At 43.4% G+C, this 26,411-nt stretch overlaps 1 protein-coding gene across 2 annotated transcripts in view; it reads right to left on the reverse strand.

Annotated features, from left to right (window-relative positions):
• Positions 1 to 23,487, reverse strand: part of GLRA1 (glycine receptor alpha 1) — a 38,481-nt gene extending 14,994 nt beyond the window's left edge. For both annotated transcript variants that reach the window (XM_075164225.1, XM_075164226.1), the window contains exons 1-3: positions 22,675 to 23,487; positions 6,956 to 7,086; positions 4,854 to 4,921 (exon numbers count right to left, since the gene is read on the reverse strand). In XM_075164225.1, the coding sequence (XP_075020326.1) occupies positions 4,854 to 4,921; positions 6,956 to 7,086; positions 22,675 to 22,730 (255 nt within the window). In that variant the 5' untranslated portion in view covers positions 22,731 to 23,487. The remainder of the gene's footprint in view (positions 1 to 4,853; positions 4,922 to 6,955; positions 7,087 to 22,674) is intronic.
• Between the last annotated feature and the right edge of the window lie 2,924 nt (positions 23,488 to 26,411).

Consider the following 26,411-nt stretch of genomic DNA (forward strand, 5'->3'; position numbering starts at 1 on the left):
GACTCAGGGGTTCTGTCAGACCAGCCTCTGCACCGAACAGTTTTGGTGAGAGACCTCAGTTTGATAAATTTACATTTTGCTGATGGAAAAAAACAGGGTAGAGACTGAACTCCCTTGGGAGAGGATTCTGTTATCCCACCTGGACAGCAGAGTACAAGGGGCTTTATTGACATTGGGTTCATTCTCTGGAAAGAGAATGAACAAACATTTTTAAGGTTACTTGCCCTGCAAAGGAGCACTACAACTGACTGATTGCATTAAAAAATAAACACACTAGGAGCAGACCTTGGAAGGGTTAATAAGGGACCTCGTTACCTTGCCACAGCTGTAGCCAAGTAGCCAATTTGAAGCCTGGTGTGAAAGCCACAGCTGGGCCAAGGGGAGGAGGTGCTGTGAATGGTAGTTGTGTTGGAGGTGCTGCTGTGGAGGAAGTCTGTTGCTTGAGGAAGGTAGGCATGTACTGAGGGGTGGGAGCAGTACCCTGATGCTTAATATGTTCTGGAACCCAAAGCAGAAGGTTTTTCTGGGCCCTCCTACGAGGGGAAAGCATATCCCTCTGGGCCAAGGATGGGGCTGCTGCTGCTGGGGGTAGGTTGTAACTGCTATCCTGAATTTCAAGCTTAGGAATTTAGTAGTGAGGTCTTCAGCTTGTTTTTTTGTGTCCTTGTATTTGAGTTGTATAGTCCCATTTCATGGCTTTTTTTTTTTTTTTTTTTAAACTCCCTCCTCTAATCAGTGCAAATACAAGATGCAACCACAGAGATGGCCAAAACACTGCAGGTCTAACATTGAAACTGCAGCAGACTGTGAGATGTGTGTTATTTTGTGTTGTCTGACTTGTTACCTGCTTATCATCTCTGTGGGACTGATGGTTGGTTTTAAGAATGACTGACTGCAGAAAATTGAGCTCAAAACCGAGCCTTTGCTACAGGCTTTGTGTGTTGATACTTATGTCTTTTGCTGACCTTGGGGTGAGTGGGCCCAGTATTAAATGTGGCCCATACACTTCATCAGTTGTATTTGCTATCTGCTGCATTGTGGCTTGTGAGGCTGGAGTGAATTGCTTAGCCTTGTTTTGCAGGATGGTTTGTTATCTCATTGGAAAGCTCACGTACAGATGTCTCTGAACAAGTATTTAACGTTTGGACAGTTGCAGCCTCCAGCTTCTCCTGTCCTTAGGAGATGCTGGGAGACCAATTGTGGCTGTGTTGCAGCTGGCTGGAAGGTTACATTTGGTTTGCTCTTTTCAGATGGCATAACTATAGCATGAAATCAGCAGAAATAAATTTGCATATATACTGTATTTAGGGGAGCCTGTGCTGGCTGTTCTGTGGTTTTCTTTCTTTTACATTCTTTTGTTTGCCTCGTGTGGATCCTTTTTAAAACATGGGACTAGGAGTGGTCACCTTGAGCATTGAGTCCAGCTCCTAGCAACTCTAGGTGATAATATTAAAAAAAAAAAATTCCTCCTTCTCCATGTGCCTTCACTGTATACTAAATGCTCCCAACTGCCTAAGCCAGTGAGAGATCCATAAAACTGCAGCTTCTATTGGAATAGAGATCAAGGGCATTGCTTAATTCCAAGTTTACTGTTATAGCAGGAAATTTGTTAGGTGAAATGTTCAGATAATCCTACCAGTTGTCTCATGCTACAGAGAAAAGACAAAGCTGGTGCAGTTTATTCACTTAAAACCAAGACTCTGTTCCCTACGTACTTGGCTTCTGTTTCATTTTGAATGAATAATTTCTAGCTTTGCTATAGTTTTCCTACTCTGGTATGGCTGGGGGGAAGGTGTTTATGCTTTTGAAGAGCAAAAAGGGATTTAACAGCTTGTGTTTGGGAGTTATCTGGTGTTTTTAATAAAAATAAGTGGATAGAGTGAATGCATCTTGCATTTGTCCTCTGGAATCCCTTGCTGTTGGACGCACTATTGCAGTAATGCTTTCGGATGGAAGGAGGCTGTCTGGACTTGTTTGGCTCTTGTAGATGGTAGTATCTTTCCCCTTGAAGCACTTGTTGGGTTCACAGGGATGTGTTCCCAACCGCAGGTTCCCTTGTCCTCAGAGCTGATTTCAAGCTGATAAGCTATGAGTGGCAATCTAACATAAATGGCCAATCAATTATGTGCACCACTAGAGGCTTTTCTGTTGGGTCTCTAGTTCTGCAGGATGCTTAAAGGAGTTTACTTCCCTTGCTCTAAGCCAGCTCTGCTTTGAGGAATTCAGTTTGGTGGATGACTTTGTCTTTTTTGTTGTTGTTATTTCCTTCTTCCCTCTGTCCTTGCAACAATTTTCAGGTCTCCATTTCTTGCCTTGGTCATTTTGAACCATTGTGGGGCAGATAGCCACTTTCTGCCTGCTCTGGGAAGTCTGTGCCTTCTCTCAGCCCCGACTTATTATCCTCCCTTCTGAGGTTTGTTGACGCAAGTGGCTGCATCAAATGCCTGTTTTGTTCCATTTTTCTGTATTTTCTCCACTTCGTCCGTCTTCCATGATGACTTAAACTGTAAGTGAGCATTCAGCTCCAATCTCTCTAATCCTCTGCGTTGGTGACCTCATGATTTATGCTGATTTGTGAGATTCAGGCGGTGTAAACTTAGATGGCAGCAGTGGTATTTTCTGTAGGAACTAACAGCCCCACTATTGAGATATTTTAAAGGCTTCTCTAATTGCATGTGTGGTACCCATAAAAACCTGTGACTCTTCTCCTGCAGCTAGTAGTGCAGTAGTAACTGAATACAAGATGATGCAGTACTTGGAACCTGAACCTGGTCAGGCTTGGAGTGCCTAATGATTGAGGTTTAAACCATAATGTTGTTTCTCTTTTGGCCAGTGAGGCATCTGGGGGAGTGTTACCACCATCTGTCCCAAGGGTCAATGATAGAGTACTGCTTTCTTTATGGTAAAACATTGAATTGCCTCTCTGCCATCCAAGCTTCCCCCCCCCACAGATATTTGATCACTGGTTTGAATTCAAAGTAGTCAGGTCTGTCTCAAAATCCCTCATAACAAGACCTTCTGCCCTTTCCAGAAGCTGTGGTGGGGAGCTGACACTGCCTGTTTGACCTGCTGCATCCTCAAACAGTGAGGAGAGACTGGCTTCTCTGCAGAGTAAATCCCAAATTAGCAAATCCCAAAGATTGTTCTAACTTGCTGGGCTCTCATTTTTAGATGCTTCAGTATCTGTGTTGCTTGTGTTCTCGTCAGCGTTTACAAGCAGAATCGCTGTCCCCAAAGAAGCGCATTATATTAGGTTGTGTGCAATGCTGCGTCAGCCTGACATCTGGAATAGCTTGTCAGAGCTGGCTTGGGTATTTCTAGACAAAACAATGTGCCCAGAGGGTGTTCTTGGGTTCCCATGGGAATTTTTTCTATGGAAGATAGACTATGAAATGAGTGGCATCTGGAAAGGATAGCAAGTCCCTGCAGCATGTCTTGGAGGTGAACATTCTCATGCTAGTCTATGCTAATTTTATGGAGCATCCTGCTTATTGGGATCCTGTGGTGTCTTTGTATGACTGCTCCAATGCATCTTGCAATGTAGGACAGATATATTGAAAAACATGTCATTGTAACGTGCTCTGTACGTTGCACAGGATCCCTTGTGGGCCTGCCCCTCTCCCTTGCAGTCTGTGGATAGTCTCTGCTAGATTGTGTAGGAGCAGAGTATTTATTGCCTGTAACACAAAGGAGGTATCCAATAAGATAGTACATTAGGAACAGATGCGTATTTTGGTTCTAGTTCTTTCTCTTTTGCTTTGTATACAAATGAAACCATGAATACACTTCTCACCTATGAACTCTGATCAATTCTGCAATCCAGCTATGTTTCTTTGTGCTCGGACAGAGCAACAGCTTTTTTTCTACTGCTGGAACTGAACTCTGCTGAACCCCAAACATTTCCAGAAGAATGGTGTAGTGTTAAAGAGACTTATAACCCCAAGTATACAGCTGTTGATCTCTGACAGTGGTGTGCATGACAAGTAACTTGTTCAAGTCAAGGGGCGTGATCTATAAGTAAAGCCTGTAACATCCTGCCTGAATGAACAAAACACCTGAAGCTGCAGTCTTGCATTCTTCATTCAACATGTTTCTAGAAAAAGAATTACCAAAGAGCAGTTAAACACCATATTTCTGGATTACCTTTAATTAGCACAGAGGTAAGGCACTGTACCTCCAGATTTTTCCTTTGCTGTTCACTGATTATGTCACAACTGATCTTTAATAGTTTTCAGACAGAGCAATTATCTCCTGTTCTAGTGATCCTCTGCTCCTAGTGTCTTGCCAGTTAGATACAGCGTTTAGCCATGTTCACCAATTTTGTCTGAAGTGAGCCTTAACTTGCAAATATTGGTTTTGATTTTTTTATTAAAAATCATTGTCTAACAGAACTATGTCTCCAAGAAAATAACCATCTAGTGATTCTCTTAATCTTTGGGAATCTGAAATCTGGTGCAGACTGAATTTGAGTTCAGCTGATTTCCCTTCACTTAAAGTGTTGATTCAAACTGCTGGATTTACATGCACTTAAACACAAAGTATCTGCAACTGTCTCTGAGCTTGGAGCCTTAGGCAAGTCTTCAGAAAAGACTATTTGTTTCCTTTTCTGACCCTTATACTTTGCCTGTACAGTGTTTTTGTAGAGATGCAGATAGAGAGTGTGTGATCTTCAGCTACATGAAGTGTGAGTCTTGTGTTGACCATTAACTTATTCAAACCTTAGGTAAATTTGGGAACACAGAGACAATATTTTCCTCTGGTCACACACTAAAGAGGAGGGTGATGCTGCATTTGCTGGGAGTGCAATGAGGCTGAGCCAGTAGCTGAGCAGCTGTGCTGTGATTTTTACTTACCATAGTTGTTTCTGCAATTGAGCCAAAGCTGTTGATGAAAATGTTGCAGCTGACATTCACTGGTGGGCCTGCATGACAAATACAAATTGGAACAGCAGTTTACTGTGCGCTTCTAAGACAAAGTATTTCCACTCTGTAGCACTAAAACCTATTGTGGGAACCGGGTGACTGAGGGGTGAGTATGGGAATAAGGTCTGGATGACCCAGCTTAGTCTAGTCTTTGTTCTGACGCCAGTTTGACATCAGAAAATGCTCTTGCTTTGCCTCTGTTCCCCCATTTGGTAGAGTGTTTATGTATCTCTTCTGTGAGCTGTTTTGATGAAAAGGAATAGATCGCAGCCAAGCAGGACAGCTTTCTAGATATCTCGATATTGCTGTACGGGTGCCAAGCTCACCCTGAACATGATAGCAATGTATCCCAGAAAGGAGCTGAGAGACTATTGACAGGCCCTGTTGTTTAGAGCTCTACATTTTCAAAATACTCGTTTAAAGCATCTAAATGTTTCTAAACTAGGGCCATATGCTCCCTACACCTGCCGGGTTGAGCTCTGCCCCTGCCTGAGTTACTGACTTCATCCTCCAACTTAAACTGAAGCCCAAATGCTTCTTCCTTGTTCTCAGAATGTGAATGCCCAGCTAAGTCCAGACTTTATGGAAAAGCTGCAATCTTCTTTTTGTTAATCTTCCCCTCCCCAAAAATCAATCTGATACAGATCTTTGGTATTATTTTCATTTAGACTTAAGCCATTAAAATGCCCCTATGAGTTACTGCAGTTAATTTAAATGACATGCTTTGAGAGCTACAACCCCAAGCTCTGTAAAACACCTCCTATGCCTCCCATATAAATTGGAGCCTGATTTATGTGTGGGAGGCTAAGCCAGCAAAACTGCCCTGTGGGGAAGGTGTAGCTCATTGAAATAAAAGTGAAATTAAATTATCTGAAATAAAAATGCAATACAGCTGCCTTCAGCAGGAAGATAATGTATACATTTCATTAAATATTAAAGTTTAATTTCTTTTGTGTGTGTGCATAATTTAGTGGTAGGCAGGTTTACAGGGTGTTTTTTTAACTCTTTGTGATTTGGATAAAAACAGCAGTGTTTTCTCTTGCCTAGCTGATTACTAGGACATAAGCTTCCCACCTATCTTTGGGTTTAAAAGCCCAGAATAGAGCTTATTGCTCGAAGCTGGATGGCAGGTGCTGTCACCATGCTTAATGGGTCCTGGGAGCCCTATGTTAGCATTGCCAGTGACTCTCAGGGCAAGGAGGAATTGGTGGTAGGAAAAAAAAAAAGTGAATGAAGTGAGCATTGAAGAGGGCTAGACAGTGGCTGAGAGGTGGCAGGTCCTGCTTTATCTCTGGGTGTGATTCAAGGGCAAAGAGCTCTGAGAATGTGAGCTTGGTTAAAAAGAAAACAAAAAATCCCACAAAACCCACCCTTGTTAGAAGACTTGTCTTGAGGAACAAAGAGAGATGTTCTGTTGCCTCTTCCAAGGCCTCCTTCAGTGCTGCTTGGCTGCCAGTGAGAATGGGCTGAACTGGGGAAATCAGGTGTGAAACGTGGCTGTTGTGATGGGGCGGTGTTGGGCGCTAGCTTAAGAGCCCCTCTATTATGGGGGACAGTGATGGGTCAGAGCTGCCCCTGGCATCTTGCTGAATTCCTCTGGAGCTGATGGGAGACACTTTTCTTGGCTTCAGTGGGTGTAAGTGGGGAGCATTGCCCACTATTAGAAGGTGCTGCGGGCGGTGACTTAGGGGGAAAGGAAAGTTGAAGGTTCTTCTCCTAATCTGTAAGATGTTCAGCTCCCTGCCGGTCACTGCTTGGCTTGGCAGGATCCCCAATCCCTCAGTGTGTTGATATTGAAGTGCTTCCTGGATGTGAAGGTATTACAAGGTTGTTTCCATTCTGAGTGGAACTCAGATGCTTTTCCAGACATTTACAAGGTATCCATGTGCCAAATCTCTCATTATCATACATATTTCATATGAATATAAAGATTGTTCATATTCCATATACAGTTAGGGAGGCATTCATGAGGATTGCATGCAGTTTTCAGTCCTAAAATGAAACAAAGGCACAAAAGCACGTTTTTTGCATACCTTTAAAATTTGGCCTGATCCTGGCATCGTATCCTGAAGTTCGCCCCATCAACTTATCCAAGAAGTCGGAAGGAGACATGGGTTTGGGGGCAGATCGTGCTGCTGCTTCAGCTTCTTTGGAGGCTGCCAGGCTGCGTGAGTAGGAAGAAAGAAAAGATTTTAGTGTACATCCTATACTGGGGAGTGTTTGGGGTCCAGAAACTGAGCAGTCAACATCTCATTCCCATGTGAAGCAGGATGGTTACCCATGTGAATTCCTAATGAGACTGGTCTCTGCTAATTTGTTTGTCCAGCCCAAACATCTCTGAATACAGAATCCCAGCTGCCACCAAAGTAGAAGAGTGATGATGAGTGGAGAAAATCCTTTTGTGAGTTTAGGTATAGCTCCTTGGCATGCCACTAAATTACAAATGTGAACTCTGGCACTGAGCTCCACAGGAAAAACACACTCTGAGATTAGCCTTGGGCAGCAATTACTGCTTAATTACATGGCAAATAGCAAGGAGCATATTTGGTACTCTGACAGTCTAATTTTCCAAAAGGCAGGTAGGATCAGAGCAATCTGGAATTTGAGGCTTAAGTGAGTGTCATGTGATTGCATAGCTCCTTGCAGAGCCTTTGGGACTGTAGAGAATAGATGTATTTTTTGCTTCCTGCTTGCTGGTCAGGCCAGCATTTGCTATTGGTACCTACAATGCAGGTCTGAGTTCAATACAGCAACACGGTGTCTGGAGCGTGATCCTGGAATGATACTCCTGTTGGGTTGAGGATGAAAGGAAATGAAATCTTTTTGGGACCTGTATGGCCTCTGGGGCAGAAAGAGCAAAATTACCAATTTATCTGTAGAAAATGAAAATCTAAGGTTGGCAATGTGCCTTCTGACTCTATGGGAGTCCTTAAGATCTGTGGGGTGATGATTTAGGCTTAGGAAGTCTTTGTTGTTGCCATCTATGCAGGAACAAGTGACTCCTGGTACTAGGTGTTCATTCTCAACTTTGCAGGAAGGTTTGATTTCCAAGACAGGAATAGACACTATTCAGTTCCTTCCTTATGGTTATATGGCTTCTACTCAAACACAGATCTGTTCCCAGGCTGAAAGTGTGGTGTAAAATTGCCTAGATTAGCCAAAAAAATCCCCGAACAAACAAAACAAACCATAGGTGACATGCAATGTGCTTAGGGCAAGAGCTTTCTCAGCCTGTGGGTTCGGATGCCTGATGCTGGTTGAAGCCTACAGGCAGTATTGCAATGCAAATGTATAATAAGCCAAAGAAAACTGCTCAGGAGGAAGTGAGGTTCATTGCTTCACCCTTTGCAAAACTCCTGAATTTTTTTAAAATACAAGGACTGTGTGGGAACTGTGAGAAACCACTACAGCAGAGCAGCTGAGAAGCTTAAGCATGTTTACAATGGGCACAAGATATTTAGCTACAGATGTCGTCACGAATGACACTGTGGAGTCCTCCTGCAGCATGAGGACCTCACCTTGAAGTTTTGCATTTCTTATCTCAAAAGAGTCTGCAGTAGTCAAACCTGTTGTCTTTCAGAAGAGTAGTGCTAAGTACTGACACAAGATCTATGAGGAAGAATTAGGGACAGTTACTAAGCACAGCATTAATGTTACCCTGCCCTCAAAGACCTGTTCATACAATGCAAGTTTGAGCTGAGACTCCAAAGACACAACTGTTGTCTAGACAAGGCCTTCACAAGAGCATTTTGAACCACAGAGTTCCCCAGGGACTTTAGAAACGGATGGGATTCAAAAGGGCTTGGATGCCATAATTTCAAAGTCAGGAGTCTGTAGTAACCTGTATTGCATTGACTCTCTCTTCCAGTGTTAGCAGGTGATGGCTTGCCAAGCCTTGGTTTTCAATCCTGCAAACTCACAACTGCAGTCTGGCTTCTGCAAACTGCAAAAGTATTAGGTTCTCTGGTTGCTAGATTTTTAACTGTTAAAAATGATTTAATTTCTGCAATAAAGTGGGGAGACAAATTCCAGATAATTTCCAGTTAGGGTCTAAAACTGGGATTTAATTTACTCTTTATATCTTCACAATCCACTCTCAGACAGGACCTTATCTGAACTGGCTGATGCACACCCATGCTTGGAGGTGATCTGACAAGATGTGGATCTAGCTTTTACTATAGCCACCTGCTGCTTCTTGTCTTGTCCCCATCTCTGCTCTAAGAAAATATGCAAAGCCAAACCAGTGTGTTTCAGGGGTAAACAGGGTTGTGGAATGGGTGATGTTTTTTAATGTATTTTTTTTTTTTAGAAGGAAAACAACAGGGTGCAATTGATTTGCAAACTCAGAGGAAGAAAGCTGGGAGTGAGAGGACAATCAATACTGGGCTTGACTACTGCATTCCAATAGAGTATCTGCATGGCAATGAGTCTAGAGAAAAGATTTCAATTAAGCAGCAAATGACTTGGTAACCAAAGTCTCCTGCCACTTCAGCAGCAAGATGCCAGATAGTGCAATACACTGATTTCTTCTCATTAACTGCAGACTGGAGGAAGTATATGGAAGTGGAAAGGTGGGGTGGGGAAGAGGCAATACAAATCTAATAAGCTTTAAGTGCAAAAAGATAATTAAAAACTGCAATTCCCCTAGCATTCATTTTAAAAAATGAGGTGAAAAAGCACAGGAATCAGTGTTCAGCTTTCCTGTAAATTCAGTGTGAAAGCCCATGTTAAATATGTTCACTTCACTTCCAATGAGTCAGTCTGCTGTTATTTCTTGGGTGCCATTTTCTGATTCTTTCTGCTTCAAAGTTGCAAGTAAATGAATTTCCTGGGCACAGTTCCTACATAAATATATCCTTCCAAGACAAATGATTCCCACAAACATCTGGAGAAGACCACCCTCTCACAGCCCCACTGTTTTTTGCAGCTTCAGGCCCATTTCTATGAGCAGTTTCTGTGAACTTTGGGGATGTGCTGAAACTGTCAAACATGATTTTGTGCCTCCTGGTGTGTGTTTTAGAAGCTCTGTTTGGTTGCTGTGTGTTGTTACCTGGGTGACCTATGAATGATGAGTTCCGAGTTTCTTCCAGTTTCTATTTGGTTACTAAATGTTTTCCTAAAACTAGCTGGTAACGACTTCCCCCCTAGATTTAACAAGAAAAGGCAAGAAAGTAGGGGATGAGGGAATAGCAAAGCCTTTTCAGCAGCAGGCAGATGTGTCTACTCTCTAGCTCAGAAATAATAGTAGAAAACAGCACTGGGAGCTACAGAGAGGCTGGCCCACCCCACCATGCTTTGGAAGGATGGAGTGCATCTAACCCAACCTTGAAGTGTTTGCTCTGGTTGTAACAATTGAGCTTTGCTATGGCAGTTTAAAAAAAAAAAAAAGCTATCAGCTTCTGTTGCCTTCCAGGTCTGTCTTGGCCAGTGCTGTATGCTGTCTTGGGAGTTTTCTGGGATTTTTTCCATCCCTTAGTTCTTACAGAAGCACCCTTGAAAGTCCCATAGGACTGTTCATCTCCTGGCCCAGCAGAGACAAGGAGAGGGAAATTGCCAGGTGATTTGAAAATTATTGATGATAGAAGAGAATTGGAAATTTAGTTGTATTGTTCAGAAAGAAAATTTATTCTCCAAATAAACAAAAAGAGGCAAAACGTGTAACAAAACCACCGCGGATGCAGTTTGCGTTGGTGCAAGAGTGTTGTCTGAGCCGAGAGTGTCTTGATGCATTTTAATAGCAGCCAGACAGCGACTTATCTTATTTATGCTGGTGTAATCCCTAGTGGATCTGGCTGAGAAAGTGCCATCAGGCAATCATCACAGCAACAACAATGGAAAGGATCTCTTCAAAGGGTTGATGAACTAGCATAATCTTTTGTGATATTAACACTGGCACATAAGCAGACACCCCCAAACCCCTAGGAGGCCCAGCCCACCAGCAAGAATGTGAAGGTGAAAGCTGGTGGAGATGAACAGCCCAGCTGCTCAGGATGCCTAAGAAATGCATTCCTTAAAATGGAGCAGTCAAGCTTTGCAGGACACCTATTACTGGTTTCTCCCAGCCTATATAAGCACTGTTTGCTCTGTCTGCATTATTTTGTTTCAGCTAAACAGAGGATATATTCTTATAAAAAGCTATTTGGTTTAGGAAGTGGCTCTTCTGCAATCTGGACATATTAGTTTGCTCAGTTCCCAGCTCCCCAGCTGGTTTCTTCCTTCTCCTTCCCCCTTCTCTCCCCACCTCCATTTGTATGGCCCTTGTGCAATATTTTCATGCTTTTTTTTTGGCTGTGCCTGTGGTTGTCCATCTAATTAAGTCCAACATCACAAACTGCCCTGTTCTGGTTGAATGCTGATACTGAGAAATATCAGTTTTTTCTTTGCAAAGAGGAGAGACGAAGGAATTTAATTAGCACTGGGCCTCTATTCCCCAGTCAAATAATTTAATTGTTCATCATTAATTCTGAGGGTAAAAAATAATGTCTGGCAGCAGAAGTACAAACTTGCAAAACAAGTGTTTGCAGGGGAAATATCTCTGCCGAGTGTTGAAGACTTAGGTCCCTGTGAAGGTAAACTGGTGCAACACCAGTAGCTGAAGAGAACAGCACTGGGTTTATCCCTCTAGCTGGGCTCTTTGCAGGTTGGGGAAATAGAAGATACGGGATCACTTACCCTGGTTCAGTGTCGCTCAGCAAAGGTTTCTGAAGTGGTTGGTTTGTTTATTTATTTCTGAAACACAACGCAAGCCAGAAAGCATGGCAGGGCTGTGTTGGGAGTAGCGTTCAAGTGAGCTGGCTCACACATTTGTCCTTCAAATGTGATGTTTTCTGTAAGTAGGAGCCCAGGGGAGAGGAATATCCTTCAGGTCTTTGAGGCAGGCTGAGATCACCAGTGTAACTCTTTTCCCCCGCTACCTTCAAAGCCAGGCCTTTCTAGAGCAGTGTGGGGTCTTGGGGACACAGGAGAATTCACCAGCTTAGTTTTATTGACTCCAGCAGGCTCCGAGAGGCATAGTCACAAAGAGAACATCAGACGGTTAGGTGTCCATGATTAACTAGCATTATCCATGGTGACTCTCCCCCTGCTCTGCTCGCCTGGGTTTCCCAAACCATCTCCCTGGTCCCTGAGGTGGTGCCTCTTGGGCACAGAGGCCCCTGGGCAGAGACTGGAGCTCAGCAGAGCCCAGCCTGTACTCAGCCTCTGCTGATGCTGGGGTTGCCCGTCTTCACCTTGTCCTCAGCAGCTGGAGGGAAGAAGGAAGGACAGAGGAGAGATTTTTCTGGTGAAAAGTAAAAAGGGGCAGCCCTAAACTCTACCCAGACTGTTATTTCTGACTGTGCATTAACATGTTATCTTGAGGGAAATGCTGCCAGACGCTGGCCTGGGCAGGCTTGGCAGAGACTGCAAGCAGACTTTTTTTTTAATGATTAGATTTACTACCAAAATGAATAGCACAATCAATATTGATATGCAATTCAATTAAAAAGGATGAAACTCATTGTCTGCATGTTTTTCTCTGTCACGTTTTCTGAATTCCTGGCCTACAGCAGTAGAGGTGGACAGGATAAAAGAAGAGTGGAGGTGTGTGCAGAGAAGAGAGCCCTGATGCTATATTTTTGGCCTGGCATGTTGCAGAGTAGAAGGAGCTCCGAGTGTTACAGATGTGCGGGTTGCACAGTGCTGATTGCAATCCATGGTCATGCTCAGCTGCTGGTGATTACAGTCCATGCAGTATGGATGTGGAGTGTGCTACAGGGGTGAACTTGCAAAGCTAATTTTCAGAGGTGAGGAGGAAATTTGGACTTGGTTGTTTTCTTAATTCAGCTAAAAGCTTATGCAACAGAAGCATGAAGCAGACCTGGATGTTGGGCCAGGATAGGAAAATAGTCATGTACAGTGAGACTGGTGAAATGTGGAATTCAAGAACCTGTGAGAAAGGAGATTTCACTCTGAGAAAGAAATGGGCAATAAGCTATTATTTATCCCTATTTATGGGGGAGGAGGGGGACAGGAAAGAAAAAGTAGGCTTGTAAAATGTTGCCACCTCTGTCCTGGATGGTTGTGCTCTGTTGCTGTGAGCTGTTTAAACCAATTCTAGCTTTTGCACCAGAAGTAACTGCATTGCAGTAGTCGCAGGATGTAATCAGTTAAAGTTTTAACCCAAAGAATCCCAAAACGCTCTCAAAGGTCCTGCACAACAAGTTAACACAGGTCCTGTGGCTACACAGGAGGAGGGGAGCTGGGAGGCACTTTTCCATGGGCCTCAGGGAATTAACCCTCTGTGATCATTCCCATCCAGGGAAAGCTGCAACAACTTTACTAGAGTGAGAAAAATCTCTTCTTCAGACTGCAGCATTCCGATGTCTCTGCATTCCACTGCCACATTCCTGCAGCCCATGGCTCCTACTCCATATGGCAAAACACCCTGTCTAGAACTATAAAACATCCCAATTACACTGATTAACTCTATGGAAAGACACCAGCACTTGGAACAATTGCTGACGCTGCCTGGACAGAGCAATGAGAAAATCATAAATGACTAGACAATCAGCTGGGGGCAGGGGAGAAATCTGCATGTTGTATATAGTTGAGATGGGGAGAGCACAGGGAGACCACCAAATAGCATGGGAATAGTGCTCAATTGCATGCAAGATCCCTGCTCTTACAAGGACTGTTGTTCAAACTCTCATATGTTGAGTGGTCACTCTTGCTTATCTCATATTATAAAAATGTGTGTGTTAAATTCAGTTTTGAAGCCACAGACGTTCTGTCTAGTGACATTCTCAACTAATCTCTCTTCCAGAAGGGTAGTGACTTTCTGCAAACGTATGATCCTAAGCCACTGAGACAGGTTTGAAAATGTAACTCGAACAATGGAGAATCACAAGTCAATGCTCAGGTTTTAATCATTTGTGAAATAAATCTAGCAAACACCAGCATTGACTCTTACATGTGCATATACTGAAGGGTTTAAAAAAAAAAAGTTGCAATTGCATTTTTTCATAGAAAAACAAAGGGGGGGAAAAAAAGTCCCTGCAAAGACAAAAGCATGTGTCTAGCTTCACACACGCTGAATATTCCCTTTAAAGTCAGGGGGGCTAGTCAAATATTTAAAGTTATGCATAAACAGCCTTCCTGAATGCACTGAATAAAGGGGGAAAGTGTCTTTACAAGATGAGGCTTCACTTTCTAGGTAACAATATTCTCTTCACTGATGTGCTCTTGATTTAGTGTTTGGATGGAGAGCGGTGGTGGGAATCTCAATTGACGTCAGAAGGTTTTAGATCACAGACCAGACAAGTGTCAGAGAATTACGAGAAATCGTGGATGCTCTTCTATCTATAGCTCTGCAGTTGCACTATCAGTCGCATTTTCATCAGTTCAAATAGCTTGCTACGGCAGCTTTTTAAAAATTAGTTTTAGTTTAAGGATTTATGCTGCTTGTTAAGATTGGATAAGAATATTGTAACTGCTTTTTTCTTTTTTTGATAAATCAAAGGTAGTATGAATAGAATTCTTTTAAAAGAGGTATAAGATGCAATGCAGAATGGTGGTGGGTTTTATTTTCTGAAACTCTGCTACAGATCCTTTGAAAAGGCCTCCTGAGCTAACACGCATAACCTCGCTACAAAATTGTGGGTCCTATAGTAAAATGGGGTCGCTCTGATGCGTGTATTTTGTATTGTGTAAAATGAGTTGTGTGATAAGGGAGCTCATTTTGATGTTTTCTAATAGAATTAATTGTTGTCATTGCAATGCAGATACTCTGCTGGAGTTGAACATTCCCTTTGTGCTGTCTGTGATTCCTGTAATTTATCAGCTTATTCATGAACTATAATGAAATGTAACTTCTGGAACGAATGGCTAAGCTCTGGGTCCCCTGCCCAGGAGGGCTCTTCTCCTTCCCACCCTGGCTGCCCTCTGACTTTGGTCTCTTCAGCTCCCTGACAAAAAAAAAAAAAAAAACAAAACATTTTTCAACCCTGGCAGTGCTGCAGGGCCTGCGTTGGTGCAGGAGAGGAGGTTGTGTTTGATGAGGCTTGTATTTTGCCAGCCACGCTGCCGGGAGATGATTTCTAAGCCCATAGCTCTGTGTCAGGGTGTGATGGATGGGGCTGGAAGCTGGGGAATGCTTGTGATTCTCAGGCACATGGGGTGGCAGGAGAGGTGGGATGCACATATTCTGGTTTGTAAATCAGATCTTGGGAGCTCTAGTACAGGAAAAATATCTCTGTGTGTGTGGATATGCCAGGAACTATTGCCCTGCTCAGCAGTGCTTCCAGAGGGTAAAAGCACTGGGAGTGAACAAAGACAAGATTGTAAAGATACCCCACAAAAAAATCACTCTTTTGTCCACAGTTTTGTCTTTGCAGTTCTCACAAGATAAGAAAAGGCTGCCTCACCCAAGAATTCAGAGCATCTTGCTTCCCCACTCCCATCTGCGGTAATACGTGTGGTGCACAGATCCTGCTCTAATGGGGGACCTGACCCATCTTGCAGAGGGGCTTTTCGCACCAACAAGGACATTTGGAGCTAAGGGTTTTTTAAAGGGTGCTGATAACAGTTGACCCTCGTATGCTTTCAGGTTTTATACCTCCTCCATGAGAGAGGGGAGGAGGGGCCTGTGCTTAGAGCTTTGTGCAAAGCATCTTTTTACTTGCATCATCTGAAATAAAAGAAAAAAAAAATTCAAAGGAAATCAGGTAAAGGTGAGAAGTGATGAATTTTGTTGGGTTTTCTACATGATTCCTAGCTCAGCTGTGTTTTGCTGCTGACCCAGACGCATATGATAGTGGTCCGATCCACCATTGATCCCAGTTCTGTTGCTATGTATTCATTTGTGTGTTTGATCCAGCCCTGCTGGGGGACAGGATCCACGTTCTGGGCAAGTGGTCGTAGGGGCAGGCATCGCTCGCAGGGCAGGCGCGTGGGGGGAGCTGCTGTCGGCAGCTTTCGTCTGAAGGCAGTATGTGCGATGATTGATTGCACTGCAAGCCCTGCTGTTCCATGCATGCGACACTCCTTGTCTTGGCAACCTCTTGGTAGTGTTTTCCCTCTTCACCCGCCCCGCAATGAGGCACTGACAAAAACAAGAGAGTTCCCCGGCTGTCTCCTAAGGCATTTGGGTTTTTTGTCTTTTTTTTTTTTTCCTAATGGGCTGTGAGCCACAGCGGAAAGATGAAGAGGGAGAAATCAAAAGGAAAGCAGGTGCAAAAGTGTGTTCTTTTGTTTTCCCCTTTCCCTCTCAAAATCCAAATTTCATGGGGTTTGGTAAATGAAGATTTCTCCTGCTTTCCTCAGCTGGCACTTAGATCCAGCAGAGATGTGTTTACTGGATGCCAACTGTGTCTATGTACCAGCCAGATGTGGTGCAGTCCCCAAATCAGCAGCTTACCATGGTGCATTACATGGATGAAATAATTGTCTGCATAATGGGGAGTGCTCAGCGCGTGTAAATGACGGGTGCATCTGTCTCTATCTGTTTGTGTTCTCTGCAGGCCCTCGCTGTGCTTTGACTTTACTGAGGGGACAAAAGCTAGATTTCTGTGTTTTTTTTCATTTTCTGTGCATCAGACTCTTGAAGGTATCAGGAGAGATTTAGGAGCAGCTTGGAGGTCTGGATCTGATCTGATCTGATAGCACCAGTGTGATCAAAACATGCAGACCTCCAGGACCAGATCAGCTAGAGCATATCGGCAGTTTCCCAAGAGGTTAAGGAGACCATATCATTTTGCAACAACCAATCATCTTGGCTAAGAAATGCCAATGCAAACCACCTTCCCCAGAGGGAAATGGCTTCTGTTGTCTGGCTTTGTAAACACAAATGTAAATTGTTTGGATACTTTGGGGGAAGGGGAGAGAAACAAAGTAATAGTGAATTTTTTTTAATTGCTTCTTTAAGAGGAACTGATCTGCTGAATTAGCAATATTTTATTATGCTGAGTGCAATGCAAAAGTTGCTCTTTTCTGGGCTGTGCAAGTAGGTCTAGAAGTCAGCAGCCAGACAGCCTGGTGTTGAGTTGTCTGGTCATGGCTGCTAACGATCCTTCCAGTACCTTGCACTGGAGCAGCAGGAGGAATTCCTGCTTCTCTCGCTCCTCCCCTTTTGCTTCATTTATCCCAAGGTTTTGTGTTGTGGTTTTTTTTTTCAAACTGAAATTATCAAAAGCGCTTGGAATGACTTTTTGTCAATCAAAAAATTGAATCAAAGCATGGTGAGGAAGGTATGCTGGAATGACATTTTTAGCATGTGAAAGAATATGATGAGCCGTTTTTCTTGAATGGTGGGTGTGAGGTGTGCAAGTGTAACTATACTTCATAAGAATAGAAATCATTGTGCTCTTGCTAATAGATAAAGGTCAATAGGAAGTATGCAAGGTAACAATAGCAAAAGGGTAATTTACTGGAAATAGTGAAACCCTGATTTAATGTGCCACAAAGTGAGAGCTGATACAGGCAAATAAAACATATAGAAGTCAAAATGCATTATCAGCCTATCTGTTGTCTTAATACTAGTCACTTTGGGATTCTCAGAAAAGCTCCATGTTATAGAAAATGAGCAAGTGAAACGCAGTGACTAGATTTAGATGATTTGATATATTTAAATGTTGTGGGTTTGATTTGAATGTTGTGATTTTAAAGCATGATTTATTTTTTTAAAACCCTTGTGTTTCATCAGTACCTAAATAGCAATTATATTCATTAGGTGGTCTGACCTCTTGTTCTCAATACTGAAATTTGGAGAGCCCTTTTAGCCTGCATGCTAGGATGAAATGAGAACAGACTTGACTGCTGGTTTTCTATCACAGATGAATGATCATTGGTTGGTGCTGTGATAATAAAGTAATTTAATTTTGGACATTGATTAACATCTTAATTCAGATGCTGGGACCCTTTTCTATTCAGGTCAGCTCATGAGGATTTGGTGAGATGAATTTCATAAACCGACAAGGAAAGTGTTTGCCCACGAACAGGGGAATTGCAGTGTGCTGTTGCTTACAAGTGCTTTCCTTTCTGACTTGAATCACTTGGTCAGTAGCAGAATGAACTTAGCCTTTAGTCTGTGCTATTAAATCTGAGACACTTAAAACAGAGCCAAAGGACCCTTTTGCTGCTGACTTGTTTCATACATAAGGGTCTCCAATGCCTCTTTCATGGAATAAGGAGAGACTCAATTCCCATGCCTAAATTCTTGTAAGAACAAGAAGGAAGTCTCTGTAGACAATTCATATGATGTAATGCTCTTGTATGTAAGGGCAGGAGATCCTACCATTCCCTTCACATATTGAACTCTTTCCAGAAGCAGCTCCCTTCAGGTATTTGAACAATAAATACGTGTTCTGCCAGTGGGACTTGCTGCAGTATAGGGTAATGTTCAGTGGGAGTCAAGGTGGACAACCAGTCTATAGTGCCTAAAATCTGCACAGCAGCAGTCTCAGAGACGAAGGATATTTTATTAGTGCATGTGAGAAACAGCAACGTTCTTTGTAATGTTTTTGTTAAAGTGTTTATCTACCTAGGTGGTTTTCCTGTGCCTTGCACCCAACATAATGGGGGGGAAATGGTTTTTGCCCAGACATTTGTCTGTCTTTTGTCTTGATCTCTCCAGAGAGCAGGTCTGGAGTTGTTTAAGGCAGCTGTTTAGAGAGCAAGGTTAAGATTAGACTGCTTTAGAAAATGTTTTGTGTATTTTACATTGATTTGTCTTAATTGCCTAAAATGCAAGTGAATTGTTATGGATGGAAGGAAGCGTGTATAAAGTCCCTGCAGAAGGCTGGGTCCCAAACATTCAGTGCTTCTACTGGAATGACCCAAATTAATCTTTCTTTGTGGAATGATTTATAACCGTTTCTAGGTAGAGTTATCTACCTCATCACATTTTCAAACCTTGAATATGTAACCCTTTTAACGGGGTCTCTAATGGGGCTATTATAGGTTAGACCAAAGAAGTTAAAGAGTTTCTTTCAAGCCATCTAGTCCAAGCCTTTGCTGAATCTCTTATTTTGTGGAGGAGCTGACAGACTCAGCAAAGGCACAACAGGTCATAAGGCACAACTTCTGGTAGATTTTGGTTAGCGTGAGGAAAATACTCTTTAACTACTGGGAATATCTGCTACATTGCTTAGCTTGTGGCTTTGGAAGTCTCTGGTTAGTGCTTCATTCACAGGTACCTCTGTAATGCTATCTAGCACTGCAGAGCTATAGCAGAAGGTTTGGAGATAACACGCGCATAACTCTCCTTTTCCTTCCCCTGCCTTTTCTTTTGTTGTATTTTCAAGGGGCTAAAATTGGCAGCTCTCCAATCACCTACATTTTTTGTCAAGTCTGTTTTAGGAAAAAGTGTCTTTCTTTCCACAAAGTTAGGAAGCATCATATTCACAATGGCATCTTCTTATTGTTTTAAAAATGGGAATTGAAGAGCTCTGTTACTGACAGGAGGGAATACAAAAACATCAGTTAGAGCAATCCAATAGGGTCTGAGGCTGGCAGCAACTTTTAGCCTGTGACTCACTCGGAGCAGTAGCCTTGAATCACTCCTGCTAGCTGACAGGTTGCTGTTCAGGAGGGGCCAACTCTGAGCTTGATTTGGTGAAGGTCATGCTGCTGACTCCTGATATACAGAAGTGCAATTTGGACAAGAATCAGGCCCAAACAATTTCAAAGCCTCACAGATCACTGTCCGGTTGGGTAAGGTGCCAATCCTAGGCTATCTTTTATCTCCTAACTTGTACAAGGTGCATTCCTACCGCCAGGCTTATTCAGTGGTGTTTATGGACCACTATAGCTATTAAAATGCGATGGTATAACAGAAAGTCCAGGCAAGACCATCACAGGGTAGGGATAGCTTTTTGTTCTGCATGAAGGAATTCACAACTGAACCAGGGTATGAATATGCAGTGTGTGTAGTTAGACTTTGGGAGAATGTCTGTATATGTCTCCACAAATATAGGCAGGACATCTGGAAGTCCCTGTGTAAATGTTGTCCAACCTATTTTTATTTTCAAGAAATAGCATTTTGCCTTAAAGAAATGTGTAAGGAAAGGCTGGTCAAGCAGCCTGTCTGACCGAAGACCCTCTTCATCTCCCACCCCAACCCAGTTTCCATCCCTGCTTCTACCCAGGTTCTCAGTAAATGTCTTAGTCACAGCTAAGCGACTGCAGTCCGAGAAGGTGGTAGCAAAATGGGAAATGCTCTTCCATAAAGAAAGGCATGTCAGAATAAGCTGCTTATTGCAAATTCCTTCTAAAACACCCCAACAGTAACAGAAACAAATATCATAGTGGCAATACCATAATGTTTGCATTCACACACCAGCTGTTACTCTTTCCCACAGGGTCTTGTTTTTTAAAAGGCTGATGAAGGACATTTTTGTTAAGCAACAGATCTAGTCTTATTTCCTATATTGGCTGTATCTAATTTTCCTTTGGGACTGTGGATTTTTCTTTATTTTTGTGGTATATGTGCTAACATATAATGAATTCTCTTTCTAGAATATTTTCAACAGGCTGACAATAGTGTGGTACACCCTGTAATTTAAAGCAATGCATACTTCTATTACAGATTATTGGATTATTAGCTTGTGGGGTCTTTTAAATATTATGTATGACTGAGTGCTGGAGTAATTGGCATACTAAATTTATGAATGACTGCTAATGAATAAACTTCTCTTACTGAAGTTGAAATAGCAAAGCTATTCCTGGACCAGAAAGGTTGGTAGATTTTTGGCCTGTAATAAATTGAACACATAACACAAAGTGGGACAAAAAAGAAAAACATTGCTTAGAGTCAGTTCTGAGCAGGAATTACTGAATTTTTTTCTTGTTTGGAAAATGATTGCAGTATATAAAACAATTTGGTTTCAACATCTCCCTGTAATTGAACTAAAGTATTTTCAGATTTTCTTAAACGTTAATTTCAGGAAAACTAGACTTCCAGAAATACTTTTTCTATGCAATGTGACATAATCATATATAGCAGATATGTATGTATATGCATATGTATATAATTTATAACAGTATAAACATTGACATTAGAACCTGAAGGGACTGGTTTACCAAGATTTTGAATGCCCAGGACTTTAATTGATGTGTTGAGAATCTGTAAGTGCTCACATGTGTCGTGTGATGCGTAAGTGTGTATCATAGAACAGGATCAGCAAGACAAGTATGTATCCATTTCACTTGTTCAGGCCGGTCAGAGGAGAGCTGGACAGATGCTTTAATGCCAGGGCCATAGGAAAGTCAAGCCTGGAAATGCTCTTTTTTGTTTTCGTTTTGCCTTCTCGCTTGCTTACAGACAGCATTTCAGAGCATTTATGTGTTGTTGGTTTAATCTTGTATTTTATCTCTGTACTTCAACATGGTTTAACTAGAGAGTTTATTGCGCATTCATAGGCTTCCTTTTAGTCCACCCCACTATATTGTGCAGTGCTGCTTTACACTTGTGACTAAATAAGATGAGAGGATGGCTCTGAAGTATTGGGTGTTGTGCATTGTTTTTCAGATATTGGTGATTTCAGTTATTTCTAGAACTTCTTTCTTGGTTTACCTAACAGATAAACATTAAATGCTTTGAATTCACATTGCAATCTTGCTGTCTTTGATTTTCTGTGGAATTACAGGGAAAGTGGGGATATCCCAATTTTTACGCCTGGGAAGACTTTAGTGTTCAAAAGGAAAGAGTCTGCTAAGTAGAAAAGTCTGGCCAGTATCAGCAGGTCTGCTACTATGACTCATAAAATAATAGGTATTACACCAGTGATGTATATGTAAATACTGTCTGTACTTTTATGTTAAACTATAAGATGAGCCTTTGTTAAAATACAGAAATGCAGAAGAAAGAGCCATGCACTGGAATGAAGTCTGAGACTGATGAGCAAGTTCAGGTCATGCAAGAGGGCTTTTTCTTCAGTTGCATGTATCTGGCATCTATCACTTGCTACAGCAGGCTGCATTATTCATGCAAATACAGAAGAGCTTCTACCTTCCAATATTTTTTTTTGTCCATTTAATAAAAACACTGCAAGGAAAGATGGACCTGAAAAAATTCTTTAAGACTAAAACTGTTCCTTCTCCTACCTTAGAAACTGAACACATCTAAAACAGAGTCAAAATACAGCTAGTCGATAATGGATATAATAGCAAAAAGCTCCCCACATCCCCTTTTGGCTTTCGTTTAGATTCTGCAAGAGAAGGATGTTGAAAAGAACATGAAAGAAAAAAGTTGGGAACAGTGATTATTTCTGTGCTTTCAGTGACTTTAGATGTAGCAAGCTGAGGAGATTAGGGTGAGCCCTCCTTGAAGAGGAGTCCCACGATTTCTTAAGATAACACAGCTAAGCAGTGAAAGCATCCTACGGAACTCACCTTAACCTGCAATCTGAGGATGGGGAGGGGGCGAGGTGGGAACATTTACCCGGGCAAATACAAGTGCAGCATTCCCAGCCGCCACTAGTTGTCACTTTGCCACCAGCCGGGGTCCGTGTTTTCAGCACTGCGGTTAGCGAGATTGCGGTGCTAATTAAACGGAGTAACTCCCAAAACCGCGGAAAGTCCCGAGCCCGGGGCTGTGCCACAGCCAGTCTCGGGGAACCGAGAGGAGGGGGAAAAGGCAGCTCGGAAAAGGCGGAATGCTGCTGTCCTAAGGCTGAGGCTGTGTCTAGGGGCTATGCCCTGAGCTTGGGGTCGGCACGGCAGTCCAGCCCGGCAGCGCCCGGTGCGCGCACACTCCTCCCGTAAAGCCGAGCCTTACCTGAAGAAAACAATCGTCTCCCACACGTAGACTCCGAGCGCGTTGACGTTGCACATTTTTCCAGCTCTCGCTGTTTTTTTGTACTCCGTGAGGGGTGGGCCGGTGGGGTTGGCCAATAAAGTAACCCGGCACTTGAGGAGAATTGGTAGGGGAAGCGAGCCACCCCTCCCGAGGCAGGCCGGGCAGGGGGAAGGCCGGGCGGGCTCCGGTCAGCACCCTGGACAGTAGCAGGAAGGGTGGCCCCGGTCAGCACCCTGGGCAGCGTCTGAGGGGCGCCCCGATCAGCACCCTGGACAGCGGCGGTGCGCGGCGCTCCGCGGGCGCCTGCCGAGCGGCCGGCGGCTCCGCTCCGGCGCTGCCTTGGCTCGTCCCTCCTCTCCGCCTGTGCCCCCGCCACCGCCACTGCAGTGGTGCTCGGGGCCGGAGGACCAGGCTTCCCGCACCGAAATCTCCCTTCAGCGGGATCTCGCTCCGGACATCAGGCTGGCGAGAGGGGGAGACGCAGAGGGTGTAGGTTTGCCATCAGGGTGGTGGGGGTCGGATGGGAGGGGGGGACACCTTCAACAACCCAGGGCTTTAATTTCCGCTGCTAGCCGGGGTGTCTTCCTAATTACATCCACAGGAATTTGTCAGTGTGGAGCCGTGCTGCAGTCCTGGTTATGTCGCTTTCCTGCCCGCCGTTTGGCTGCTGTTGATTCCTGCTTCCTGGGCTATTTTCCTCCCGAATAAGTTATTGCTGCTGTAGGGAAGGTGTCCCATTGCTCAGGGCTAGAGTGGAGGAGAGCGAAGGGGAAGTTTCTTGGGAAGCGCTCCCATTGTGCTCAGAAAGAAAGTGGCTCAGTGTCCTCCTAATGCATCTCATTTCCCCTCTGCCCTCTCTCCCCTGCTAGGACTCGCCAGATCTTGGGAGTTTCTTGCTGCATTAATTTACTAAACTAAAAAAAAAAAAAAGGGGGGGGGGGAAGAGGGGAGGTGGAGAAGAAGGAAGGCAGGCAGAGCAGAGGGGAGGGGGTAACTCAGCCTCTCCACCATCCCAAGGCCCTCCTCTTAGCTGTGCTCATTGGTCTCGGGGCTGAAAAAACTACTCTAGGATGTGGTTGGATAAACGCATGTTGTTCAGCAGGAGCTGTTAACCTCTAAAGCGCTGATACGTTTTGGTTTATTGCAATTTTTTTAACCCGAATCCCTGTCTTTTTAAGAAGTCTCTGAAATCGTCTCCCTTGATAGGGCAAGCGTTATGTGCCTTAAGTCTCCATCTCGTGGAAGATCTGCTTGGTTAGCACTTGCTATGTGTTGCTGTTGGCTTTTAAGGAACAGCTCTGTGTTGTTGGTTTTTTGTTTGTGTTTTTTTTTTTTCCTTTTCTCTTTGCTTTATTTGATTATTTTTTTCCCTTTTGCATTTGGTTTTGCAAAGAGGTTTGGCAAACACCAGAGCCATCAAGGCCAGGGCAGGTAAGGAGCATTTAGCAGTTTCTTATCGCAGGTCTAGCACCCTGCGCTCCGACTGTGCTCGTAGGGTGCTGAGTGTGGTGGTCGGGGCGGGGAGGAATGGGCTCCTTAGTCACTTTGTCAGCGTGTCACTGTGCTCGTCTTCTCATCAACTTCTGAGAACTGAAATTAACACTTAGCTCTCCTAAATAATCTAGGATTTCTTTCTTCTCTCTTGTCCCGGTGTAATGGGATTTTTCTTCTTTAAGTTCCATTTTGTTTACTTGTCCTGTGCTTTGCAAAACTCCCCATGGCAAAGAAAGAGTTGCTTTTAACCCTTTTTAGCTGTTCTTAATCTGTTCAGACTCGTCCCATCCCACGTTGGGAGGGTGGAGGTGAAATGGACTGCTTGCTCCACCGCTGCTGTAGCCCTCTAGGCTAGGAAATAACCAAGTTTTTCTTCTCACTTCGGGTTATATCTCAAAAAACCTTACTGCCATACTAAAATTCACCTGATATTTTTATCTCCTGTATTTGTTTGTTTTAAAGCAGTATGTATACTTAAGCAGACAAAATTATTCTTTGGGTTGTCATTCAAAAGAAAAAGGAAGAAAGACCTGCTTGGCTTCTAGCCATTGATATAGAAGGGGTTTAATCTGATTTACTCCAGCTACTGGGTCTCAATGTCTACCTAGATTAATAACGGGCTCTGGTTTCAACTCATGGAGATTCCTGGGCAAGTGATTCCTTGCAGTGTTTCCTGCCTGCTGCTTGCTGGCTCCTTGCTGTACTTTCTCTCCTGATATTTATCCCCACATGGATGAGCATCTGTTACTGTGCTTTTCCAGCCCCCAGTGTGCTGACAGACCAGAGGAGGAGCTCCAAACTGGGACTGTTAACAGGACCTTTACAGCAGAAGAGAAATGGTGTTTCCCTGCATTTTTACTGGGAAGCAGGACAAAGAGCAGGAGGCAGAATCATCTCTTGGCATCTGTGGGTTAAATCTAGAGGCTAGTCAGCCTTCTGGTTCCCTTAGAAATGGGCTCTGTAAGCGATATGACTGTCTCATGTGATTTCTCCCTTGGTTGTAAGTTTGATCTTCTTTATACCAAAGGAACCTGGACTTGCCTCCTTTTGTTCCCTGCTTGCTCCCCTTGTGCTACCTTGGCTTAGGGGAGCAGGGTGGCTGTGCGTAAGATCAAGAAAGCAGATGAATCTCTGTGTATATATAACACAAAGAAGCTTCACAGTTATTCCTGTCGAAGGGTGTCAAAACTGTTTTTCCCAGGGAAAGAATTTATCTGCTTTGCTGTCATCTATCCTGGTGATGACGGTGGCTGAGTGATTTGTGTGGGCCTGGGGACTCTTCTGCTGGTATTCAAACATTTCTTCTTACTGGAGAGAAATAGTATTATTTGCTTTGGCATTTGGGGAAACGGAAGCAAAACCAGGTTGCAATAGATGTTTGGAGCAGGTCTAGGTGTCAAGATCATTTAGATCAGGGAGTAAAATCAAAAGAAATGTAGGCTTAAGGGATGTGAGTTTTGCATGTCTTATCAGGAGGACTCCAAAGATACCTGCACCTTCTACATTGTGTTTTGCTGTGATTGGAAAAGGAACATATTCTGGATAAAACTTTCCTTGTGTTCTAGTGTTGTTTGGTTTTTTGCTTGGTTTTTGGTTTTTGTTTTGTTTTTGTTTGGTTTGGGTTTTTTTTTGTTTGTGGCTTGTTGTTGGTTTGGTTTTTTTTTTTTTGGCTATGGATATCTGCCTCTAGACTGTATGCTCTTGTAACTCCTCCTGGTACCAAGGCAGTTGTTGCTTGCTTGCCTTGGTACAGCATGTGCTGCTTGTATGTGTCAGACCTTGGTCAGGGTGGCTCCACATCCTTGGAGTTCCTATCCTCTGACTTAACCTGGATGATTCAGGAAACGGCCAGCCAACCCCCACTGAAACCCATCTATAGCGATATCCATGGTGAAGTTACCCACATTGGTTCTGTACAATACCTGCTTTTTAGTTTCCTTTTGCTCTCCAAGAAGCTAAGGGCAGATAAACTGGAAATTGGGTCTGGAGATCTAATAAGGGCTGGAAGTCAATTCTATCACCGTTACCGTAAGCAGCCCTTGTCATCAGGTATTGCTTGGCAGGACTTCTCTCCCTGGATCTGTCCTGGCTTGCTCTTAGATTGGGTTTTAGCTCTCTGCTTGGTTTTGCTGCAGTGTTTTGCGATTTTTGGGAGGGTTTACTTGCCAGGTCTCTTATTTTTCAAGCAGAATCCAAATGGTTTTGAAAGGCATTTGTCTTTC

The sequence above is a fragment of the Calonectris borealis genome, chromosome 15 (genome assembly GCF_964195595.1).
Source record: "Calonectris borealis chromosome 15, bCalBor7.hap1.2, whole genome shotgun sequence".
NCBI classification, from domain to species: domain Eukaryota; kingdom Metazoa; phylum Chordata; class Aves; order Procellariiformes; family Procellariidae; genus Calonectris; species Calonectris borealis.